General features: G+C 36.7%; 1 protein-coding gene across 2 annotated transcripts in view; it reads right to left on the bottom strand.

The window, feature by feature from the left end:
- UNC13C (unc-13 homolog C) overlaps nucleotides 1-27,485 on the bottom strand; it is an 869,114-nt gene that overhangs the window by 52,749 nt on the left and 788,880 nt on the right. For both annotated transcript variants that reach the window (XM_079129872.1, XM_079129871.1), the window contains one exon: nucleotides 21,435-21,582. In XM_079129872.1, coding sequence (XP_078985998.1) covers nucleotides 21,435-21,582 — 148 coding nt within the window. The remainder of the gene's footprint in view (nucleotides 1-21,434; nucleotides 21,583-27,485) is intronic.

Raw genomic sequence — 27,485 nt, 5'->3', positions numbered from 1 at the left:
TCACAGCATAACTAATGACAAAGTCAAATGATAATTTCTTTAGATGCAGCAAAAATATTTTACAAATTCCAATATCTTGTCATGAGAAAAAAAAAATCAAATTAGGTGTAGAAGGAATGATCTCTACACTGAAAACTAAAGCATTAATGAAAAAGTCTAAAATGAAATAAATGAAAGACATTCCATGTTCACAGACTGCAATAATATCGTAAAAATATCCATGCTATGTTTTCTTTGGTGTAGACACCAAAGCAATCTACAAATTCAATAAGATTTCTATCAAAATACTGGTAGGATTATTCACAGAAATTGAAAAAATAATCCAGAAGTTTGTGTAGAATCTCACACACACACACACACACACACACACACACACACACACAGAGAGAAAACCTCAAAAAGCCAAATCTTAAATAAAAAGAACAAAGCCAGAGGCATCACAGTACTTCAAAATACACCATAAAGGTGATCATGGAAAATAGTGACTACCAGAGAGTGAGGAGGGTATTGGAGATGGAAGAGACAGAGGTTGGTCAAGAAGAAGAATGTTATTGTTAGGAATAAGTTCTGATGTTCTATTGCACAGTATGATGACTATAGTACCATAAATGATTATACAAAATAGCTAGAAGGTAGTATTATGAATGCTCTCACCACAAAGAAATGGTACATCAGTACAGACACACTGATTTTATCATTACATAATGCATACATGTATTGAAACATTATGTAGAACCTCACAGATTATATACATATATATGTATTATACATATATATAATTATATGCTGATTAAAAAGAAAATGAAGATGCTTAATCCTTAGTTACAGACTGAATTCTGTCTCTCCACATTCCCAAATTTGTATAGAAAAGTCCCAATTGTCCAATGTGACTATTTGGAGACAGGGTTTTTAAGAAAGCAGTCAAGGTTAAATGAAGTCATCAGGTGGACCCCTGATCTAACAGGACTGGTTTCCTTATAAGAACAGGAAGAGACACCAATTGCAAAACTATTTTCTTCATAAAGATATGAGAGGTTTATTCTTTATATAAAGCCAATCTAACACACCTGGTTACCTCAATTTTTGAGTTTAGGATGCAATCTGTAATGAGGATGTTAAGTCCTCTTGAGGACAAGTTCTTACCCACTTTTAGAATATTTATATAGCAGGTCATTCTTCCTAGGCTATATGGAAGGGTGACATTTCTTTATGTCTTTGCAGTCTCTTAGTGGATTGCCTGTGATGCACATTACATTCTAGTTTAATGCTTATTCAATAATAGAACATTTTCTATCTTTGTGAAGTTTCCTGGTTTGGGAGGAAATTTTGTTTTAAATTATATTTCTCCAACACTTCCCAGTATCAGGATATATTGGGCAATATACAAACATCTGTTGAATTAATATTTTTGGTTCCTTATCTGTTATTTGCATTTACACAAATAATGAGGGATTCTACTTGAGATTATTACGTTTTAATTCTGATGCTCACAGTAGATAACCAATGATAGACTAAGATGAATTTTAAAGATTTCAGACCAAAATGAGTTTTACTCATATGCTTACAGAACAATTTTAAATGTTTGAATAAATTAGATTTCTTTGGTTAGTGAAAAAGTCTATGCTTATAGTTGGAAGAATTTGGAGCCACCTTCGACTACTTACTACCTATGTGACTCTTAAAAGTCACATTATATACCCTAAGGACCAGTCTCAGTTGAAAATGTCTCATATTCCTTATTGTGTCACTAGGGGATCAAGCATAATGTCACAGGTATACCTTGTATTATGAAAATTGAACCATAATGTTTACTTGGTACTTACTAACCTTGCCATCTAAATAAACTGTAATAGTTACCTGCTAATTTCCAAACTGGCTTACCATGAAACAAAAGAAACTGACTTTCTTCTTTTCTATTTCCAGTTTAATCTGTCTATTCTATTCTTGAATTTCTTCATAGGGCTTTTCTTTCTTTCAACATGAGTTTGTTTCTTTTTTAAATGATGTAGGACATGGTGCTTACAGTATTGCTGTTTAATTTGGTTCTGCATTGGGGGTTATGGTTGCTAAGGGGGATGTGCTATCAAGTTACTTTGTCTTTTCAGTGAAAGGGAATTCAAGGTGTTTACAAACCAAGGAATGAAATGACTTCAAGTAGAAAATAAAATGAAACGAGGCGTAACTGTATACTACAAGATAGCAATGCAATTTAGAGCTGGATGGGTCTAGTATGTTCCCAATCTATCATAAACACATTTTACATTATAAACACATTGGAAGGAAACAGCCAAGCTTTTTGTTCTAATTTATATGTTTTGAATTGTTTTCTAATTTGGTCTTTCGGTCTGTTAAGAGCAGCCATGGGAAAGAACAGTCACTCTCTAGGAGAGCCCTAGCCAGGGAAAAGTTAGGTATGTCTCTGAGGGGAAGCACAATAATAAGGTGAAAGTAAAATGCACAAAACAGAACAGACATTACTCACAGGTCCTAGAAAGGTTCTGGTGCCAAAGAAAGAGGTGGCAGGATGTTCAGCCTGGGAGTGTGCAGGAGAAAGCTCACCCTTTATTAACATCTGGGGCTTTAATACCTTAGGCTTTCCCATGTGGGGTGCATATTGGCTAGTTTAAAGTAAGACCATGAAGAGGGGGAATGTGTTTATGGGTTGTCTATTAGGTTTCGTTATGGTCAGCTGCCATGGGTTGTGTTGGGTCTGAGTCTGTGGGATGAGGAACAGAGGGGTTATATCCCAAAGAACCACTCAGGAGGGAAAATTTTAACTAGACTAAAGGTGACAGGGTACAGCTGGGTTTCAAACAACTTGCATCAGGCATAAAAATGGATGCCAAGACACTAAATACATTTAACACATTTATAACACTTTTCCATAGAACCTGGCTTTTAAATTATTTACATAATATTGCACATGAACAAAAACTAAAGTGAAAATAATCCCTTTGTTTTAGACTACTAGGCAGGAATCAAATTTTTAGGTTCTTACATGTATAAAGGCAATGACATTGGAGTGGGGTACTGGAGATTGAACCCAGGGTGTTCTCTCACTAAGCTACATCCCCAGCCCTTTTAAATTTTAAGACGGAGTCTTGTTAAGTTTGTGAGGTTGGCCTCCTCGTAATCCTCCTGTATCAGCCTCCCCAGTTGTTGGGAGTACAGGTCTGCACCACCACACCCCCTTGCTATGGTAATGTGATTTTAAATGAAAGTTATGAGGGAAAAAGTCAGAGCAATATATATTGGCCTAAACCTTGACTTCGGTGAGCACGGAAGTCTTTATAATTTTCTTTCATAAAAGCTTTTCTTTATTCTACCTTCACCTTTTGTTTTTGCTTGTTTTAGTGCAGTCTTCATGAAGATCTTCTTCTGAGGCTATAAAACACATGCTTTTATTTGGAAAAGAACATTTTTATTGACTATGTTTTGCTGTTATGATTTTGGAGTGCTTCTCTTATCTGGAGGCTTTGGTCTGTAAAGGCATTGCTAAAAAAAACAGCCTGAGATTATAGTTTTGCAGCCAACAAATTAACACTGAATTAACCACAGGTGGCCCTCACTACAGTCTCTGTATAATACTTAACAATAGTTCTCAAAATGTGCCTCCTCGTCCAGCAGCATCAGTGGTACCTGGGACTTGTTATAAACATGAATTTCCAGACCTTGCCCAGACCTTCTGAGTAAGAAACTAAGAGTGGGGCCCAGCCCTTTGTGTTTCCCAAGGCAGCCTAAGGTGATTCTCATGTGCACTGACATTACAGAGTTACCAGTTCATTGATACTGAAACCCTCAATGAGGTAGTACATTACTTAAGTACACATAAATGGCCAATATTTGTAAGTCTTTAGAGGATGCTGAAGGCCATTACCCTGTTTAACACTGGGTCAAGCTAATTGTAGTAGTGATCATAATTCATTGACTAGTTGGTCCTGTTCACAGGTACAATGATTTACTAAGATAATGCAACTAGACATACACTTGTCCATTCTGAAGTGCTCAATTCAACTAGAGACCTTTGGAGGCATGAGCCCAGGAAAGTGCTTACATGACTTGAGCATTTATCATTCCTTGATGTTCACCTCTTTCTGGACCATTCCTTTTCTTTAAATAGTGGCTTGCTCTGTGTCATTGCATATATTTCCTCCCTGTCATACTTTCTCAGAACTTGCATTGACTCCATGGGTTCCAATAATTACTTTACAAATGTAATTTCAGAATCCACTGCTCTCTTAACTAGATCTCCCATTTGCCCTAACCTGCTCCATCCTGTGCACATGGTCACTTAGATAAGGACAGTGAAAAGGAGACTCTCTACAGGTCAGAAGAGAGCCCTCACCAGAAACTGAATTGGCTATGATTTTGGACTTCCCAACCTGAAGGACTCTGAGAAGCAGATTTCTGTGTTTAAGCCACCCAGTCTGGAGTTTTGTCATGGCAGCTGAAGCTGACCGTGCTGCTGCTCCTGTGACCACACTTTGAGAGCACTTCTCTACTCCACTCTGATGGGTCTCCTGGCAACTAGATCTTGCTGACATGCCTCCTTTTCCCCCGTCCTCACTTGGACCTCAGACATCCCCGACAGCCAATTTTGAGTCATATCTCTTCTCTGAAATCTTTTGACTCCCTTGCCCATAACAATCTCTCTTTCCTCTGAAAACCTTTATCAGGCTGTCTTTAGACTCATCTGTCATCTAGCACAAATTATTTGGTATGATTCCTTTTCTCTTCACATGGTAGTTTCAGCTCTACTGTAAAGCTCTTTGGAGCACAGACTTTGCCTCTTGTCTCTAGAATAGTGCTTTGTGAACAGCAGCGGTTTAATCAATGTAGGATTATCTGAAAACCCTGGCATGTTCTTTGAGACTGCAGATCTGAGTCTTGAAGGTTTCACAGGTTTCTCAATCACTCTAGGAGCCTCTTAGGAATGCAGAGATATAGCTCACAGTGGAGCAAACAGCTACTGACTTTCTGGCTGAGACAGCTGTATCATAATGGGGTTCCTCTTTTTTAATATTTTGTAGTGGAAAGATGCATTCTTAAGACAGAGTACATATGATAATTATAATAATACAGTAAGAATGAACATTTACTGAGAGATGGCTGTGTGCAAAGTGCTTTATAGGTATTACTACTCTGAGGTAGTTCTCTCAGCAACCCAACAGAGTAAAAATTATGTTATCCATTTTAAAGATGGATAAATTGTGGTGTGCAGAGGTTAAATGACTTATCCCAAGGCCATATAGCAAGGTAGAGGTAGAGCAATGTGTGGCCATGAGGCAAGCCTACAAAGCCCTGTTTCTTTGTCTTAATACATCCATTTATTTCTACTCCTCTATAAACAGACTTTAATGCCAGAGGTTTATTCAAGCTTAACTTCCAACTTTTGAAGATGTAGATTCACTATTTATATGCTACTTAGAATAGTTCATTCTCCATTTTCTAAGATAAATTAAACACTTAATATCAAAGCTGAACTTTCAGTGCCAAAAGATAACTGAAGGAGAACACATCCTGTATCTTCTCTTGGAAGTTAGTTGTAAAGGATATGTGCTGCTGGGGAAATAATCTTCAGTTTCCAAATAATGCAGTGACTCCATTATTCCCTAAACCTGTTCTCCTAAATAAAAGTGGCCATGATAGTTCAATGGGGCCAGGAAAATTGTATCTTGGTTAGCTTTCTAGACTCAAAGATTTGAAGAAATGTTTTTCTGACAAGTCAGCATTTCCATAAGATTTCCAAACAACTGACTCTATCTTCTACTTTACTTTCTAATTAGACTTAAAATAAAAGTAGCAGCAATAGCAAAAACACTGACAAGTATCACAGGTTTCCTAAGAAAGCATTACACAATTTGAACCCACCTGCTTTATCTTCAGAATTGCTTCATTTTAATCAGTGCACCATATAATCACTGGTAGTTTTCCTAAGTTTCATAAGTTACTAAATTACATATACAAATGTAGTGTATATACATGTGTCTAGGTATAATACCTGGCTCCCATTCAGGACAACTCTACTATCCACAATATAATTTTGAGATCCTTTGAATTCTAAAGAGAAAGTTTAATTGGGTGGTTTATTCAAACCCACAGATAAAAATTCAAGGTCCTGAGTGACTTCAAAATCTATTGCTTTGAACTAATAATATCTTGCTAATCAATTAATCTGATTTACTTTTTATAGCAAAATGTTTTTCATATTTATTTTTTAAAGGATAAATATGAGGTCTGGGGATATAGCTCATAAATAGTTGGGGATATAGCTGGGGATAGCACAAGGCCCCGGGTTCAATCCCCAGTCCCACAAACACACACACACAAAAGGAAATGTTTATAAAAGAGAAATATGATTCATAAATACTGAAAATTTGGTGATATTTGAATATTTGGGACAATTATAAGTAGCAAGAAAAAATATCCATCATACTTACGGTACAGAAGTAATTATTTTACCTTTGAATCCTTTAAAAGAAACTTTATAACCCAATCTTTATTAATTTATCAACTCTCACCTATTCCATTGCTGAACTTCATCTCAGATGTGCCCTTAACTCTGCACCTTTATTTCTACCACCCAAGCCCACCTCATCTCTCACCTGAATAATTTTTAGAGCCTCCAGTCTGTCTGCCTGCTTGTGTCTCATGTCCCATCAGTCTGTTTTCTATACTGCACTCTTCCTCAAATCACCTAATGACATTCATTGATCTTGGGTGTGATGACTGTCTCTAAAGGGCACCAAGAAGCAACGTGGAATATTAGACTAATAATCTGAAGCCCTCTGACTTGGCAGAGCAGTTCTGGGGCTCAGGTGAGAACAAAATTATGTGAAGACACTTATGAACTATAATAAACTGCAAATATGGGTTACTGTCAGATTTTTGTTTTGTTTTTAAAAATGCATATACAGTATTTAATTTCATAATTATTTAGGCCAGTCTTAGCTTTTGAGAGCAAGTAACAGAGAAAACCATAAGTCAGAAAACAGGGATTTCAATACCACTAATACTCACTATACCATTGGCATAAGATCTGGCTCTCACCCAATAAAAGAAATGAACAAATGTAACACACACACACACACACACACACACACACACACACACACAGGTATTAATTTAATATGGGTAGTGTTATGATAAAAATTAAACTTTCAAACATTCATGTCACAAACAGAATGAAAATACAATGGAATGACACCTGTTTTGAGTTAGAAATATGGATAGCCAGTTACTAGTTCAGTAAAAATGATAATTTTCCCATTGCATAACAAACATCAAACACCTGCTTATTCCAAGCTGTGAAAACAAATGTTTCATCAATGACTCCCAGTTGTTTCAATCTGATTTCAAATTTCCAGAAAAGATGAAATGGTGAGTAAGATAAATTTCAGTGTGAGGAATTGGATCTGGGATTTTGATATCCTGCCTAGAATGTGATGGAAATATTCCTATTAAAAGTTCTTTTTTTCATTCTGGACAACTCAGACATCAAAATTCAATATTTTGTCTCACTCAGAAGAGATAGTCTGATGCATACCTACTTATTTAAGCATGACCATCTTTGATGATTCAAATGAAAAAGAGTTGTCAATTAAAAAATAAATTAGCAAGGCCCTAGAGGTTTGTCTTCATATCAGTCAGTATTAACAGAAACGGATAGGACTCAGAGTAATGCTAGGGTGGTTTAAGAAAATGTGTACGAAGGCAAGGGAGTAGGGAAACTACAAAGGATTATGGAGCTACTATCACCTCTCACCCATAAGGCATAAGGGATGGAAACAGTTACTGGAGTTTGGAAGGAGGGAGTTCTCATGTCCAGAGGGGAGATTGGAGCATGAATATTTGACCTCACTCTTCACTCTCATAGACTTTCTGAAGGAATCCTTACTGCCTGAACCAAATGGAAAATAGAGCATCTAGCTATAATCCACGCAGCTCAGTCTCCTGGGAAGAGAGTGGAGTGGATTAGGAGAAACAAGCAGGTATTCAGCACAGCCTTTCCTTGTACTGTGCCTAGCACTTAGCACCAAGTCTGGCGCACGGTAAATGCTCCTAAATATGAGGCAAATGAAAGGATACATGAGTTTTTCAATGACCTAAACTGAGCATAGTAGCATACTTCATTTTTTCCTAGTTGCTTTTGAGTTTCATTTAACAGACTTCATAAATATCATCATTTTAAGAGTTAGATGAAAATAATCTTATTCTTCCTAACTTTATATACCCCTTTAGCGTCATTTAATATTTCTTCCCTTATATGATAATTAATGAATAGTATCAGCCATAGAATCATAAGCTATTTATTTTCTAAGGATGCCACACAAGCACATACACACTTGGGATGTTCCAGTTTTTAGCACAAGGCCATGAACATAGTTGCTTTCAATAAAGGTTTGTGGTCACGTAAATTAAAATTGAAGAGCCATATTATATTACACAATTTAAAGTTAGCAACCGTGATATGACTTATTGTGCTCAGGGAGGTTACAAGATGAACACTTGGGATGGTAGGGATGAGGGTAGAGAAGAGTAGGACAAAGAGGGATGACCAAAGTAGCAATATTTTACACACACACTAGATGCCAGAAGAATGGAATCAGGCTATGTTTGATGGGTTTCCTGGAAGCAGGATGCATTTTCTTGCATTCAACTTGGATCCCTACAGTGTAAATTCTTCTAATTAGTATTCAAAGTTTCCTAGCTCTTGAGCATGCCCAGCAACTAGGGTTAGAATGATATGACACTTGAAAAAGGAAGAAGTTAGAAGCTTCTAGAAGGAGTTTGTTGCTGGCATAAAAATAAAAGTATTAATTCAAAGAAAATCTGAATATAGGGAGATTAGTCACATAAAAATGTAAAGTAAGGAGGGAGTATGCCCAGTTATTCAAATCTAGGGAGAAGGAAGCCTGGGCTGGAGTCAGACTAACCATATTTCTTTGCTGATGAAAATGAGAGTGAGCTGGGAGTAGTGACTCATGCCTGTAATCCCAATGGCTCCAGAGGCTAAGGCAGGAAGATTGAGAGTTGGAGGCCAGCCTCAGCAATTCAGGGACATCCTAAGCAACTTAGGAAGACCCTATCTCAAAATAAAAAATAAAAAGGGCTGGGGATGTGTCTCAGTAGTTAAGACGTCTGGGCTCAAACTCTGGTGCCAGAAAAGTAAAAGAAAATGTGAGTGAGGTTGGGGTGGGCAATTGTCTCTGCCACTTACCTATGGGACTCATACTTTAGTAAGTTTCTGAACCTATCTGTGACTTAATGCCCTCATCTGAGAGGTGTGAGGATGCTCCTGGTTTTGCAGGATGATTGGAAGGAAGAGCACAGAGGTGGATTGCTTGCTTGGTGCACAACAGATGTTTGCTCAGCGTTACTGTTAACCTTATTCATTTGCCATTTCTACTTTGGAAAGGGAGTCAGCGTTTTCAGAAGCATAATCCCTCCTATTCAAGTTGTTTGTGTACAGCTTTTTGATTGCACAGAAGATTCTCACCCAAATTTGTGAAGTGAAAGTTATCAGACTGACCGCAATGTTCGAAGAGTCAAACTTCACAAATTTTCCTTTTTTATTTTCACTCCTGACTTTAAAGAAAGGCTGACCCCTGGTCTTAGAAGGCTGTGCTAGCTAGTCCAGTGGTCCCCAGGGATAGGACAGTGACAGATCGTTTGGACAGGATTCCGGATCTCTGCTTATTTCTAAAAGACTTGCGAGCTAAAATGAGAAACCACTTTCCGGCTAGGTTTTCAAATCAGCATTAAATTGAAAATGGTTGAGTGGATTTTAACACTGCTTCCCCAAATAAGCTGAAGACATTCCTCAGCATTCTCTCCGATAGGTGGCCATCCATTTGAAGTTTCAGATATGGTCAGTGGCCCAAAGTCTCATTACTTAATTTTAATGTCAGTTCTTTTGCCAACTAAATATGATTAATATTAAGTTCCCTTACATTTCTGATAAAAAAAAGAGAAACTTCCTACAGTGAACCTTTTCAGAGGATGGTTTCTTTTCTACTTCTGGGTATATATTTTATATTTTGAGGAGCACAATTAAAGATAATTAATACTTTCTCTAGATAAATTGATCTCAAAAGACTATATTTGAGAGATTTCCAAATTTTACTGTTAAGAATACAAGTGTACTTTGATATGTAATCTGGCATTTAAACTTTTCATACTTTAACCTGGATGATATCAGAATAACACATTTTCCACTAAATTATAAAAATGATTAAAAATTAAGAGTGACCAATTCCCTCATTGTATTAATGCAACATGATTATACTGAAGTATATTAATAGATTCCAAAACGCAAATCTGTAGCTATCTGCTTTCTGTTTCAAATTAAACTCAACTTCAGACAGATACAGGTTATTAAATTGACCAAAATGATATGATTTAAATTTTAAGAAACTTCAGATAAGCAGTAACTCAAAGAATTTACTGATAAAAAGTTAAAAAGAGGAAGATGGCGGACTAGAGGGTGACTGCATCTCCAGTCGCTCCAGAACCCAGGATTCAAGAAGGGGAGGCATTGAGAGACTCGGACTAAAATAGAACCACGGGGGGAGTCTCTCCCACCCGGTGAAGCTCGATCCGGGTGGCAGGCCCGGATTCGGATGGCTTATTAGAGTAGGGCAGGGCAGCTAGAGTCTTCTCCAGGCAGCCCTGGGCACACCAGTGGTGGGCTCCTCCCACACGGCCAGCTTCTAGGAGCAGGCTCCCCAGTGAGAACCTTTCCACACAGAGCCAGCTCCAAGCCCTGGACCAGTAGCGGGCTACGGACAGCTTTCTTCAGAAGTACTGCATTATCAAGTTACTCCAAGACTTCAGACTACTGAAGGCTGGGAGGTAATACACTGGAAATCTACAGGGACACCATAAGCCAATAGAGGAAATCTGCAATATCACAGAGTCCCACTGATATCTGACCAATATGAGGAAACAAGGGAAGAAAATGTCCCAAACAAACCTAGATACTATATCAATAAAACCCAATGACAGCACAGCAGAAGAAATGTCAGAAAGGGAGTTCAGAATGTACATAATTAAAACAATCAGGGAAGCAAACGAGGAGATGAAAGAGCAAATGCAGGCATTGAAGGAGGAGATGAAAGAGCAAATGCAGGCATTAAATGATTGCACCAATCAACAGTTAAAAGAGCAAATATGGGAAGCAAAAGATCATTTCAATAAAGAGTTAGAGATACTGAAAAAAAAAAAAAAAACAAAAAACAAACTGAAATCCTTGAAATGAAGGAAATAATAAACCAAGTTAAAAACTCTATAGACCCCCATAGAAAGCATAACCAATAGGATAGAACACCTGGAAGACAGAACCTCAGATATTGAAGACAAAATATTTAATCTTGAAAACAAAGTTGACCAAACAGAAAAGATGGTAAGAAATCATGAACAGAATCTACAAGAATTATGGGATATCATGAAAAGGCCAAATTTAAGAATTATTGGGATTGAGGAAGGCTTAGAGAAACAAACCAAAGGAATGAACAATCTATTCAATGAAATAATATCAGAAAATTTCCCAAATCTGAAGAATGAAATGGAAAACCAAGTACAAGAGGCTTACAGGACTCCAAATATACAAAATTACAACAGACCCACACTAAGGCACATTAGTATGAAAATAGCTAACATACAAAATAAAGACAGAATTTTAAAGGCCGCGAGAGAAAAGAATCAAATTACATTCAGGGGGAAACCAATAAGAATATCAGCAGATTTTTCAATCCAGACCCTAAAAGCTAAAAGGGCCTGGAACAACATTTACCAAGCCCTGGAAGAAAATGGTTGCCAACCAAGAATCTTATACCCAGCAAAACTTATTTTCAGATTTGACGATGAAATAAGATCCTTCCATGATAAACAAAAGCTAAAGGAATTTACAAAAAGAAAGCCGGCATTACAGAACATTCTTAGCAAAATATTCTATGAGGAAGAGATGAAAAACAACAATGCAAATCAGCAATGGGAGGAACTAGACTAAAGGAATAGCCAAATAAAGGAGAAACCAAATCATGTCAAAAAACAAAAATGAGTCAAATGACTGGGAATACAAATCACATCACGATAATAACCCTGAATGTTAACGGCCTGAACTCATCAATCAAAAGACTTGGACTGGCAGATTGGATTAAAAAGAAAAATCCAACAATATGCTGCCTGGAAGAGACTCATCTCATAGAAAGAGATACCCATAGACTAAAAGTGAAAGGATGGGAAAAAACATACCATGCACACGGACACAGCAAAAAAGCTGGAGTATCCATCCTCATTTCAGATAATGTGGACTTCCAGCCAAAACTAGTCAGAAGGGATAAAGAAGGACATTACATACTGCTTAAGGGAAGCATAAATCAGCAAGACATAACAATCATAAATATCTATGCCCCGAACATTGGCTCATCCATGTACCTCAAACAAATCCTTCTGAATTCCAGAAATCAAATAGACCACAACACAATAATACTAGGCGATTGTAACACACCTCTCTCACCACTGGATAGATGGTCCAAACAAAAATTGAATAAAGAAACCATAGATCTCAATAACACAATCAACAATTTAGACTTAACCGACTTATATAGAATATACCATCCAACAAAGAATGAATACACTTTCTTCTCAGCAGCATATGGATCCTTCTCTAAAATAGGCCATGTTTTATGCCACAAAGCTACTGTTAGCAAGTACAAGAAGATAGAGATACTACCTTGTACTCTATCAGATCATAATGGATTGAAATTAGAGATAAATGACAGAATAAAAAAGAGAAACTTGATTTTGAGACAACAGCCAGGCCCTGTAGGACCCCTGGCCGGACTGACTGAGTCCTATCTCCAGGATCCCTCAGCCCGACCAATCACTCCCTGCCTCTGGGGCCCTCACATCAACTGACTGCTCCCTGCTGCCAGGACCCCCAGACCAACTGACTGTGCCATATCACCGGGAACCCAGAAAAACTGATTGCACCTGGCCTCCTGGATCCCACAACCACACCAAACACACCCGACCTCCGGTGGGGCAAATCCCATCCTGAGACGCCTGCTGGAGGCTTGCAGCTCATTGTCAGGTACCTCTCATACATCAGGCTACTGAACACTGGGAGGCTTCATCAGTACATGACTATTATACAGTAGATTTTCTTTTTCCTCCTTTTAAAAAAGAAATATTTAAATTTTTATTTCTTTACATTTCTTGCTTTCTTTTCCTTCTGTTTACCTGTTCCCTCAGAGTCGCTTTCTCCCTTATTTATATGCTAACATCCAATTTCTTTTATTACACTCTCACCCTTTCTATTTTCTAGAACTTCTGTATATTCTTTTATTATCCCATTAACAGCCATATTCTTCATCCCTCTGCATCCTCTTTGCCCTCCATCAGAAACTGCAGACATTATTGTAAACCTGTTTGTTTTACCGAAGATAACATTTGAACACATTTTTTGTATTATGACAATTTTGTTATTGTCCCCATAGGGGCTATTTGGTCTAGGATTGCATAGTGTCTGATTTGGGCACTGCTAATATTGATCTCCCCTTAAGGAAAGGGTTTTGGAAACCTATAGGGCCACTATAAGCTCATAGGGGGGAATCTGCAATACCCCAGATCTGCACTGCTAGAGAGGAAGATACATGAACAACATGAAAAAACAAGGGAAGAAAATGATCCAAACAAATCTAGATTCTATAGTAATAGAATCCAATGACATTATGTTAGAAGAAATGTCAGAGAAGGACTTCAGATTATACATGATTAAGATGATTCATGAAGCAAAGGATGAGATAAGAGAGCAAATGCAGGCAATGAATGATAATACCAATAAGCTGAAAGAGCACCTACAGGAAGCAAAAGATCATTTCAACAAAGAGATAGAGAATCTCAAAAAAAAAAAAAAAAACCAAAAACAAAAAAAAAAAAAAAAAAAAAAAAAAAAACCCAGAAATCCTTGAAATGAAGGAGACAATAAACTAAATAAAAAACTCAATGGAAAGCATCACCAAAAGACTAGACCACTTGGAAGACAGAACCTCAGACAATGAAGACAAAATATTTAATCTTGAAAATAAAGTTCCCCAAACAGAGAAGATGGTAAGAAATCATGAACAGAATCTCCAAGAACCATGGGACATCATGAAAAGACCAAATTTAAGAATTATTGGGATTGAGGAAGGCACAGAGATACAAACCAAAGGAATGAACAACCTATTCAATGACATAATATCAGAAAATTTCCCAAACCTGAAGAATGAAATGGAAAATCAAATACAAGAGGCTTACAGAACATCAAATGCACAGAATCACAACAGATCCACACCAAGGCACATTATAATGAAAATGCCTAACATTCAAAATAAAGATAGGATTTTGAAGGTCACGAGAGAAAAGCATCAGATTACATATAGGGGGAGACCAATACGAATAGCAGCTGACTTCTCAACCCAGACTCTAAAAGCTAGAAGGACCTGGAACAACATATTTCAAGCTCTGAAAGAACATGGTTGCCAACCAAGAATCCTATACCCAGCAAAACTAACCTTCAGATTTGAAGAGGAAATAAAATCCTTCCATGATGAACAAAAGTTAAAAAAATTTACAAATAGAAAGCCTGCGCTACAGAATGTTCTCAACAAAATATTCCATGAGGAGGAAATGAAAAACAACAATGGAGGTCAGCAAAGGGAGGAACGACCTTACAGAAAAACCACTCAAAGGAGAAACCAAGACAAGTTAAAAACCAAAACTAAGCCAAATGACTGGGAATACAAATCATTTCTTATAATAACCCTGAACGTTAATGGCCTAAACTCCTCAATCAAAAGACATAGACTGGCAGAATGGATTAAAAAGAAAGACCCAACAATATGCTGCTTGCAAGAGACTCATCTCATAGAAAAAGACATCCACAGACTAAAGGTGAGAGGATGGGAAAAAACCTACCACGCACATGGACTCAGTAAAAAAGTGGGGGTTTCCAACCTTATATGAGATAAAGTGGACTTCAAGCCAAAGTTAGTCAGAAGGAATAAAGAAGGCCATTTTATACTGCTTAAGGGAACCATAAATCAGGAAGACATAACGATAGTAAATATTTATGCCCCAAACAATGGTGCATCCCTGTACATCGAACAAATCCTTCTCAATTTCAGGAATCACATAGACCACAATGCAATAATTCTGGGCGACTTTAACACACCGCTATCACCACTAGATAGATCTTCCAAACAAAATCCAACCAAAGAAACCATAGAACTCAATAACACAATCAATAACCTAGACGTAATAGACATATATAGAATATTCCATCCATCAACGAGCGGATACACTTTCTTCTCAGCAGCACATGGAACCTTCTCGAAAATAGACCATATGTTATGCCACAAAGCAGCCCTTAGGAAATGCAAAAAAATAGAGATACTGCCTTGTGTTCTATCAGATCATAATGGACTGAGAGTAGAAATCAATGACAAAGTAAAAAAAGGAAATTACTCCAACACTTGGAGTCTAAATAATATGCTATTGAATGAAACATGGATAACAAAAAACATCAGGGAGGAGATAAAAAAATTCTTAGAGGTCAATGAGAATGATGATACAACATATCAAAATCTCTGGGACACTATGAAAGTGGTACTAAGAGGAAAATTCATTGCATGAGCACATTCCACAAAAGAATGAAAAGTCAACAATTAAATGACCTAAGAATTACAGCTCATAGCCCTAGAAAAAGAAGAACAGAATAACAGCAAAAGTAGTAGAAGACAAGAAATAATTAAAATCAGAGCTGAAATCAATAAAATTGAAATAAAAAAACAATTCAAAAAATTGACATAACAAAAAGTTGGTTCTTTGAGAAAGTAAACAAAATGGATAAACCCTTAGCCACACTAACAAAGAGAAGGAGAGAGAAGACTCAAATTACTAAAATACATGATGCAACAGGAAATATCACAACAGACACCACTGAGATACCTAACATAATTAGAACTACTTTGAAAATCTGTATTCCAACAAAATACAAAGTACCGAAGACATTGACAAATTTCTAGAGACATATGCTCCTCCCAAACTGAACCAGGAGGACATACAGGATTTAAACAGATCAGTATCAAACAATGAAATAGAAGAAGCCATTAAAAATCTACCATCCAAGAAAAGCCCAGGACCAGATGGATTCTCAGCCGAGTTCTACAAGACCTTCAAAGAAGATCTCATTCCAATACTTCTCAAAGTATTCCAGGAAACAGAAAAGGAGGATACCCTACCGAACTCATTCTATGAAGCTAATATCACCCTCATACCCAAACCAGAAAAAGACACATCAAGGAAAGAAAATTTTACACCAATATACTTGATGAAGATAGATGCAAAGATCCTTAACAAAATATTGGCAAACCGTATCCAAAAACATATTAAGAAAATTGTGCACCATGATCAAGTGGGGTTCATCCCTGGAATGCAAGGATGGTTCAACATTCGTAAATCAATAAACGTAATCCATCATATCAATAGACTTAAGGATAAGAATCATATGGTTATTTCAATTGACGCAGAAAAAGCATTTGACAATATACAACACCCCTTCATGCTGAAAACACTAGAAAAAATAGGGATAGTAGGAACATAGCTGAACATTGTAAAGGCTATTTATGCTAAGCCCATGGCCAACATCATTCTTAATGGAGAAAAACTGAAACCATTCCCTTTAAAAACGGGAACAAGACAGGGATGTCCTCTTTCACCACTTCTATTCAACATTGTCCTTGAAACTCTAGCCAGAGCAATTAGGCAGACTAAAGAAATTAAAGGGATACGAATAGGAAAAGAGGAACTTAAGCTGTCACTATTTGCGGATGACATGTTTATATATTTAGAGGATTCAAAAACCTCCTCCAGAAAACTTCTAGACCTCATCAATGAATTCAGCAAAATAGCAGGATATAAAATCAACATGCATAAATCTAAAGCATTTTTATACGCAAGCGATGAAACAGCTGAAAGGGAAATGAGGAAAACAACTCCATTTGCAATAGTCTCAAAAAAAATAAAATACTTGGGTATCAATCTATCCAAAGAGGTAAAAGATCTCTACAATGAAAACTACAAAACACTGAAGAAAGAAATTAAGGAAGACCTTAGAAGATGGAAAGATCTCCCATGTTCTTGGATAGGCAGAATTAATATTGTCAAAATGGCCATACTACCAAAAGTGCTATACAGATTCAATGCAATTCCCATTAAAATCCCAATGATGTACCTCACAGAAATAGAGCAAGCAATCATCAAATTCATCTGGAAGAATAAGGAACCCAGAACAGCTAAAGCAATCCTTAGAAGGAAAAATGAAACAGGGGGTATCACAATACCAGAAGTTCAACTATACTACAAAGCAATAGTAACAAAAACAGCATGGTATTGGCACCAAAATAGACAGGTAGATCAATGGTACAGAATAGAGGACACGGACACAAACCCAAATAAATACAATTTTCTAATACTAGACAAAGGTGCCAAAAATATGCAATGGAGAAAAGATAGCCTCTTCAACATATGGTGCTGGGAAAACTGGAAATCCATATGCAACAGAATGAAACTAAACCCATATCTCTCACCATGCACAAAACTCAACTCACAATTGATCAAGGACCTTGGAATCAGACTAGAGACCCTGCATCTCATAGAAGAAAAAGTAGGTCCAAATCTTCACCTTGTTGGCTTAGGATCAGACTTTCTTAACAGGACTCCCATAGCACAAGAAATAAAAGCAAGAATCAATAACTGGGATAGATTCAAACTAAATAGCTTTCTCTCAGCAAAGGAAACTATCAGCAATGCAAAGAGAGAACCTACAGAGTGGGAGAATATCTTTGCCACTCATACTTCAGATAGAGCACTAATTTCCAGAATCTATAAAGAACTCAAAAAACTCTACACCAAGCATACAAATAACCCAATCAATAAATGGGCCAAGGAAATGAACAGACACTTCACAGAAGAAGATCTACAAGCAATCAACAGATATATGAGAAAATGTTCAACATCTTTAGTAATAAGAGAAATGCAAATCAAAACTACACTAAGATTCCATCTCACCCCAATTAAAATGGCGATTATCAAGAATACAAGCAACAATAGATGTTGGAGAGGATGTGGGGAAAAAGGTACACTCATACATTGCTGGTGGGACTGCAAATTAGTGCAGCCACTCTGGAACACAGTGTGGAGATTCCTTAGAAAACTTGGAATGGACCTACCATTTGACCCAGCTATCCCACTCCTCCGCCTATACCCAAAGGACTTAAAATCAGCACACTACAGAGATACAGCCACATCAATGTTCATAGCTGCTCAATTCAAAATAGCCAGATTGTGGAACCAACCTAGATGCCCTTCAGTTGATGAATGGATAAAGAAACTGTGGCATATATATACAATGATATACAATGGAATATTACTCTGCCATGAGTAATGATAAAATTATGGCATTGTCAGGCAAATGGATGAAATTGGAGGATATCATGCTAAGTGAGATAAGCCAATCTCAAAAAACTGAAGGATGAATGATCTCGCTGATAAGCGGATGAGGACATATAATGGGGGATAGGAGGGGTTAGCATTAGAGTTAGGGTTAGGTTAGGGTTAGGGATAAGAAGAGTGGTAAGAATGGAGGAAGGAAGGACTGTATAGAGGGAAAAGCGGGGTGGGAGGGGTGTGGGGGGAGGGAGAAAAATAACAGAATGAATCAAACAACATTACCCTATGTAAATTTATGATTTTTAATTAAAAAAAAGTAAAAAAGAGAATAGATCATAGAATAAAAACATTTCAGCTTATATATTTTAATTCATAGAGTCATCAACTATAAAGTTTCATTTTCTTTATGAGAGTTGTGACTTATAAACATCTCTTTACTGTGAAAAATTTTGTGAGTCAAGTTTCTTATGCTTTAATAAAAACTCACATAGGGGCTCAACAATTAATTATTCTTTGTTTCATTCCACATTGCATTACCCATTTTAAAATATGTGACTTACTATGTTAAAGTTTAATACATTTTTCACTGTCTGAAACTGCATGAAATATTAAAAGAACTCTTGATATAATGAAATAACTATTAGGAAAAACTTCTCTTTTCCTGATGAATATTGTAATCAAGATGCAAGAAATGCATTTTATACCGGTTTCTAAAACTGTAAGTAATATACATCTTTGAGAAACAACAACAAAAAGTATGATTTTTCAAGTTTACTACCCAGTTTAAACTACTAAATCAATTTCTGAAGGAAGAATATGTAAAAATTCTTGCAAATTGTAAAATAATTTCTGCAAATTTTACTAAAAACCTACCACAATACATATATTTTAATCTGTATGTTTTAAAGGTGCAGAGACACCCAAGACTGATTTTAATATTTATTGAAAGAAATAGGTGTTAATGCGGTAAGTAGTTTTATTTTAAAAGCAATATAACATAAAAATATATCGTTGATGTGTGCTGCATTGAGATTTTGAAGTAAAGAATATAAATTATACCTTCCTGGACAGCTTCTGCATCCAGAACACCTTTCTCTTTTTATATCCTCTTGACCCAATCTACTCACTTGCTTTTCTGCCTTTCCTGTCTCCTCAAGACACAATTTCCATTCTTCTAATGTGACCTACTTTATGTCACTTCTCACTTTTTAGCTTATGTTAGAGAAAGGAGTCCCAGCTTCTGCACTATTGGCAGATATTTTGTTGTGTTTTGGGGACTGCTCTGTGCATTGTAGGATGCTTAGCAGCATCCTGGCCTCTACCCACTAGAAGCCAGAGGCCAGTAAGGCAACTACCAGTCCCAGATGTGAACTTGAAAGCTCCCCAGATATTGTCAAATTTCCCCTGGGGGACAAAATAACTTCTGCTTCAGTATCATCATATTAGAGCAACTTGTATACAAAACTTCATATTTACCTTGGAATATTCCTTGTAGGAGACTTGGTTCAAAGGTGATGCTTAGTAAACATTTGTTAAATGAATGCAGAAAAAGATGGTGTATATTTCTAAAATTACAAATGTATTACTTAGATATTGAGCTCAGTTTCACTCATGAACTTCAGAACTTCTGCATCCATTTTGGATTTGTTTGTTTGTTTTTTTTTTTTTTTTTTTTTTATGTTTGGAATAGAGAGAGAAGAGAAGATAATGTTTTTCAAATATGATAGATTTCATTTGAACTCTGTGGTTCATAAATTTTTAATGAGACTTGCAGGCCCTTGTACTTTTTAATTTTTTTCTTATTTTTTTATTTATTTGCAACTAGAGAAAGATGACATCTAATTATATTCCAAAATGAGAACAAAGAAGGAAGAAGGGAGGGTAAAAATAGGAAAGAAAGGAACAGGAAAAATAATAGAAGAGGAAGGAAAGAAAGAATAAGTGATCAAGCCACAGCAGGATCCTCTAAATTATAAACCCTTCTAGGTAATAGATTCAAATAAGACTATTTTATAATTTTATTGTTTGCAGTGGTAGGAATTGAACCCAAGTTCTTTCCCATACTAGGTAAGCATTCTACCAATAAGCTACATCCCCAACCCTAAAAAATACTTTTAAAGGAACTTGTATTTTTTCACTTGAACACAGCCAAAAGAAATTATTAAATAAAATTAATTGGCTTTTTTCCTTGTATATACTACTACAGTTAATCTAACACAGACAGACAAGGAGAAATAGAAAAGGATGAAGCAAAAACTTTAAAAAGAAATGCTGATTTCATTCAATAGTTCTATATTCTCAATTTAAGGAACTGTGATAGAAAGCACAAATAATCAGGAAAAAGTCATTCAGGGTATTTAGCCATTATACCTATCGTCAAGGACATGTGTACAAGGTGGGTGAGAACTCAGAATCTACACCTGGACTTGGTGAATTAGAATCTCTTCAACCATGTGACCTCAGGTTTGAATTCTCCCAGAAGCATAACCTAAGACTAGCATTCAGAGATAATGGGTCTACTTAGGAAGTATCTGGGAAACACTGGTAATAATGGAGTGAGAGGTAAGAAAAGGAAAAGAAAGAATACTAAAGAAGAACATGCTATCAGGCCAGCCCTCTGAGGGCAACTGGAGCCCTCTCCCCAGGGAAGCCGGACTGATGTGAGTATAAAATATACATCAGGGTTGTCTCAAATAGAGAAGATGGAGGTTGTCTTCCTTTTTCCTTCTTTCTTAATTTGTCACCTTCCTGTTCCTTTTGGTTATAATTAATGAATGCTAAAATTCTGGCACTCTCTGTTAACCATAATTCCCCATTCCTAATGATGCTTCAGTTTACTTTAGTAAAAATATAAATACAATTTATAAAAATTCTGAGATTGAATTTTAGTTTAGTGTTCAGTTTACCTTATTCTCAGGTTGAATGTGTTAACTTACTCTGTGAGGTTTGAGTGTCTATGAATTTCTTTATCAAGGCATCAGTAGTTTGGGTATAAAGACTGAGAGCATATCTCAGGGACTGAAGATCTGGGCTTTTCTCCAGGAAATTCTTTTTCAGGCCATTTCCTCCAGCATGAAAGTATTGCTAAAAAGGGGGGAAAAAAAGTCATATAAGCAGAGGGAAGTACTGTTAGAGGATAATAAAATTACTTTATTATTCTAATAGAGAAACTCAAAATAATAATACAATATGGTTAGCGTAAGGTAGATGCAATCTATAATGCCACCATTCCTACAGTGCTAACTCATCATCATCTAATTCAGGTTCCCAAGAAATGAGATTCTTGAAGGTTTATGGTTTTCCCTTTCATTCAAAACTTTAGTTAAACGAATGGATCATGGAGTTACAGGGGTCAGAATACTTATAAAATAATGGTCTGGGTTACAACTGTCCACTTGCTTATTCATTTCAATTTCCAGAGCATGAGAAAAATACCTAAGGCTATCAAAATTTCACAGAAAAGGTAGCTCCTGGTCACCCAATTTGCAGACACTAGTTTAAAATTCAGGATCAGGTGCCTACTGCTCCATCTTTTCCAACCTCTAATCACATAATGATATAGACACAGGCCAACCTGGTGAAGCAGCCTGGTCCTTGGAAATTCAACACTCCCCAAACTTTGTATCTGATGACCATAATAGAATGTTGAGTTCTTTTTTTTTTGTTGTTGTTTGCTTGCTGTTGTGGTTTAGATGTGAGGTGTCCCCCAAAATCTCATGTGTGAGACAAAGCAAGAAGGTTCAGAGGAGAAATGATTGGGTTATAGCCTTAACCTAATCAGTGAATTCATCCCCGACGGGATTAACAGGAGGCAGGTGGGGTGTGACTGGAGAAAGTGGTTAAATTGGGGGTGTAGCTCTGGGGATAAATATGTTGTACATGGAGAGTTGAGTTTCTCTCTCTGCTTCTTGATCATCCTGTGGGCTGGTTCCCTCTGCCACACTCTTCTGCCATGATGTTCTGCCTTACCTCGAGCCCTGAGGAATGGAGCTGGGCTTCTACGGACTAAGACCTCTGAAAATGTGAGACCTCAAACTTTTCCTTCTCTACAGTTGTGCTGGTTAGGTCTTTTCATCACAGCAGTGTAAAAACTGACCAAAACAGCTGTTGTCATCAAAAAAGCTCAAAACATTTCAATATTTGTACATAAGATGTAGAGAAAAGTTGGGCATCATAGCCCATGCCTGTAATTCCAGTGACTCATGAGGCTAAGGCGGAAGGATAGTAAGTTCAAAGCCAGCCTCAGCAACTTAGTAAGGCCCTAAGTAACTCAGTGAGACCCTGTCTCTAAATAAAATACCAAAAAGGGCTAGGATATAGTTCAGTGGTTGGGTGCCCCTGGATTTGATCCCCAGTACCAAAGGAAACAAAGACGATAGTAGAGAAGATAAATGCTCATTGCCTATAAATATGGTCATTGGGGGATGTTAGCTTTTCATGTTGTATTAAGCACAAATACTTTTTGAAAAGCAAAATGTCTAGAAATAGGTGATGGAAGTATGGATGTTTTGTTAAGATTAGATAAAGGATTCTCTCTCTCTTTCTGTACCAATAATACTAGAGGAAATCGAGTACTCGCTGGTTATCTGTGGTTCTCTGTGACCTATAATTCTGACAGAATGAAGTATTTTGAAGATGCTCAACAAATGAATGATTCAGATACACTCACTTGAATGGATATATATCATCCTTTTGTCCCAATCCTTAGGAATTTCTGAGGTGGAACAATTCAATGAGCTAAAAAATCATAATCATCTCAGATCTCTCTCCTATTCAAAGGGAGATGCAAAAAATTGTTTTGGGAATTTTTAAGCATCTGTATGTACTTTGAAAAAGTAGAATTGGAAGAGATTCAGGGTGTAGGCCAGTGGAGGGAGGCAATAGTGCTATAAACCATAAGAAAGATTGCTACGATTACAGTTCTCCCCAAGAAGAAAAATTTATAATTGTGTAAAATTTGACTTAAAGATGCCAAGTACACTATAAAGTACAAGCTGTAGCAATAGCTGTGTATGGCTCTGAAAAGAAAGCATAGAAAAATGGGAAAGGCTTTTTCTTCCAATGTAAAAAGAGACAAAAATATGATATTTAAAATCTTACTACTGTTGGATTTTCTCATAAAAATGATAAAATATTCTCACATGTAGTCAGTCTAGAATTGTTTCAAGAGCCTAGATGGATAGAAAAAATATACTTCCTTTCATCAAGAAACAGGGCATTTAAGAGTGGGAAAAAGATTAGGTGTATGATGGGGAAGGTTTTGCTTGGTCTTGACTGTGTCACCTGGATTGGGGTATCTCTGGAGGTCTACTTAATGACCCAAGAAGCCACCAGAACTGATAGCTTATCTTAAGATAAGAATTGGGACTCTGGATGGGAAGGTATTCTCTCTGTCTGTGTGTCTCAGGTGAGCCCAATCTTCATAAACCTGACCATAACTGCTATAAGATTATAATAAGAGTGAGGAGGCAGGGAGACCAAGTGTGACAAAGTGATATTTTGCCATTTGTCAGGAAAAATGGACAAAAAAGAATGGTGGGTATTCTCTCTACTGCATTCATTGGATTATTTTTACTTTTTATTGTTTTTGAGCTATTTAAAACCTGTAAATTATAGAAAATGTTTAATAATGTAAATGATTTTTTTTTATCCATAGAAAGGTAAATAAGTCATGTGTGGAGGTATGCAACTGATTACTGTTCTGTAGATAGACATGTTTTACCTCTATTTGTAAAGTTATTTTAACTTCTCTTGCTGCTTATATATGAATGACTCTTGTAATTCCATTGAGCCACCTGCAACATCTTACTGGTTCCCTCATTAACTGATGAGTTAGAAAACATTTTGAGCCATTTTATAATGGCACTATTATGCTCCTTTTAAAAAACTATTCTATAGTGTGTCAAAGTCGCACAGGTGACAGCATTGGCACGGGTGACCCTAATTTCTTACTGTTTTATTTGTGAGGATTGAGCCATGAAACTATTTACTAATCCTGTGCCATGAGTCAGATCTTGTGCTGGAATCCAAAGAAATAAAACAGAAGAGGTACAGCGATTACTCTCAGAGGGATTATAATCTAGTCAGAAAACAAAACCAACATGTGAATAAATGACTCCAATAACAGAACACATTGCAGGTGTAATAGAAATGAGTTGAAAATACAGATAATGTGGGGTGCCCAGCTATTCTACTGCAGATGGAGTCAGTAAAGGCTTCTTTGATATTTTTCAGTACTACTACTTTTAACTTTAGCAGCCACCAGTTAATTAACTGCAGTGAACCTGGCAGGGAGGATAATCCCATGAAGTAACCAGAGAAACCCTGGGAATCTCAGCACCAATTAGGAAGAGCAGAGGTACTTACCATTCTCACAGTATATTTTTTTGATGCAGTGTTAAGAAAATACTGCTTGCTATTGTTATTCTATTCTCATCACTAAATTTGTGTTGCCTGGAAAGTACATGCTGCTTCTAGGCGGGTAGAGGACATAGACAAGTTTAAAGATGACACTGTACTTTTAAAGATTGGCAATGCTTATTTGCACAGTAAAGCATCTGTGACCCATGGTGGTAAAGCAATCTTTCTAACCTTTCATTAATATATCTAGTTATCTAGTTATTAATATCATTTGACCAGAGGATACATACATCACTGAATATCTATCAACAATTTTGGGGAAGCCAGTATTCCATGAAATATGATTTGGGAAAACCTAGGAAAAAAGAACGTGCTGGACTTCATGTAATTGAGATACTTATAAGGATGCAAGAAAGAACAAGAGTTAAGGTACAAAGGCTTATATTACACATTTGCCCTTTTATCCATTTATCTATAGTAACTCTATAGGAAGATGTGTTTTTCAATAAAGACATTATTTTGTAGGAGGCTGGGACTTAAGGGACTAATCATGAATTAAAACAAACAAACAAACAAACAAACAAATTAAGGTGTGAGTTTGTTCCTGAGTAAAGTCTAAGGGTCTCCCTAGAGTTTTACGTTTGGTATCTGACTTCTTTTTAGCCACAGAGTCTTATGAGTCATTCTGTTGAAAGCTGTAGCAGGATATTGGTGAACAAAAGATCTTTAAGGGCAGAAATGCCTTTGTCGTTTGAGTGTGTTTTATAATTGGAGATGTTGCAAGACAGAAACCCAGGACAGAGGATCATACTTTCAGGAGAGAAAACAAATTGCATGGTGCTAAGAATGAAAGTTGCCTATTCAGTGGACATAAGAAGATAGCACATGCCATAGACTCCTCAGGCAAATGGCAAAGGAAATGATTTCTATGGCTATGCAAATGCAAACTCTCTGAGAATACTACTTCAGGGAAGTCTTTTACGGCGTGTTCAGATCCTGGGTGACAGCACCCAAAATCACTGGTCTGGTTATCTCTGTGGCACAGATAATCAGGAGAAAGGGGGCTGCAGTTAATGCATGGATTTTGGCCCTCAGAAATTTCACATTCAGTTTTGACTCTTTGCAACTGACCCTAAAGGAACAGCAGAGAGAAATTTTTATTTTGCTGAGGCTTGAGTTTGAGGAACATAAATGTGAGACTGATGTTTGGGACTGAATGTCTTAAGTATTAAATTCCACTATCCACAGCTTAATACAGTTCAGTTGATTTCCATCCAGTATAATGAATTATATACTAGAAGAAAATTATATGCTAAAGGAGAAGTATACACTAGAGGGAAATTTGTAAATGTGGGGTTTTGAAGCTTTCTGAATGGTTCCCTTATGCATGTGGAGGTGGATTATTTTTCATTGGTTCTAAACAAAAGTTGGAGATTCAGTTTCTTATTTTTCCTTTATGATCTGCTGCATAATCTAAGACTCTGCAGTTTGATCTGCAGAGTTTCCTTCAATGTCTGAAAGACCATCACATGATACAGGAATTAGAATTATTTTATAGTAGTTCAAAGGACAGGAAGAGGACAACTAGAAGTAGGAGGGAAGTAGATTTTGGTTTGTTATAAAGAAAACCTTTCTCATTATAGTATAACTTAAAAATCAAAACTGTTATGTGTGAGTTAGTGAGATTCCACCACCAGTCATTATCCAGCAATGGCCAGATGACTAAGGCCCAACAAGGACTAACAGCCCTGTAAGATGACATCTCTCTCGAGAAGTAGCATGGACAAGGTGTTAAGTCTTGGGTCTGAAATTCTGAGATTCTACAATTCTCTTTACCTCACTGGTTGCTCTTTACAGTATGCCAGAATATACAATTCTTCTGACTTCTGTACAATGTGAGTTTTCATATAGGTTATCTGACCTCTCTAGCAGTGCGTTCATTTATAGACTAGTAGCAGAGAAATCCATATTGCCTGTGGTGTATAAAGATGTAATTAAATACTATAACTGGAAGACCTTTTAAATGGTAGAGTTCTTTCACTTGTCAAAAAATATTTTTAATTCGTGTAATAATCTCTAAAACTATAGCCTAGTTTGGTTTCCTCAGCACAAGCCTCTGTCTCAGGCAGATGCATATTTATTTCCATGTTCCTAACACCATATCTAATTTCAACATGGCAAAGGGAAGATAGTCCTTCTGCCCGAATTATCATTTTTCTTAGAACTATGCTTCCCCATCACTGAAACCACTGAGTTCACCTGGGCTCCTTCTCCCTCTTGCCTCATATTCAATTGCCAAGTTCAGTGACTCTCCCATTATTTCTTCACTCATATCCATCTTTCATTTTCTACTTCTGTAACCATGATTTTGGTGAAAGCCCTTATCATTTATGAATTAAATAATTCTGATCTCTGTGACTATATTCTTGAACTATGCAATCTGTTTTGCACATTTCTATATGATTTTATTCTTATAGAACTGATATTTTTAGCACACTAGATTTCCAAAATCGGGAATGGATCATCTTTTGTAGAATATACTGAGGGTCCAAAAGAAGCTTGGTATGTTCAACCCAGGCATTCTCCTTCAACCTCATTTTACATTGCTTCAGTATGCAAACACCCAG

Source organism: Sciurus vulgaris (assembly GCF_902686455.1).
Source record: "Sciurus vulgaris genome assembly, chromosome: 2".
NCBI lineage: Eukaryota > Metazoa > Chordata > Mammalia > Rodentia > Sciuridae > Sciurus > Sciurus vulgaris.
The sequence above is the reverse complement of the archived record's forward strand: the minus strand, read 5'-3'. Positions and strand labels throughout refer to the sequence as shown.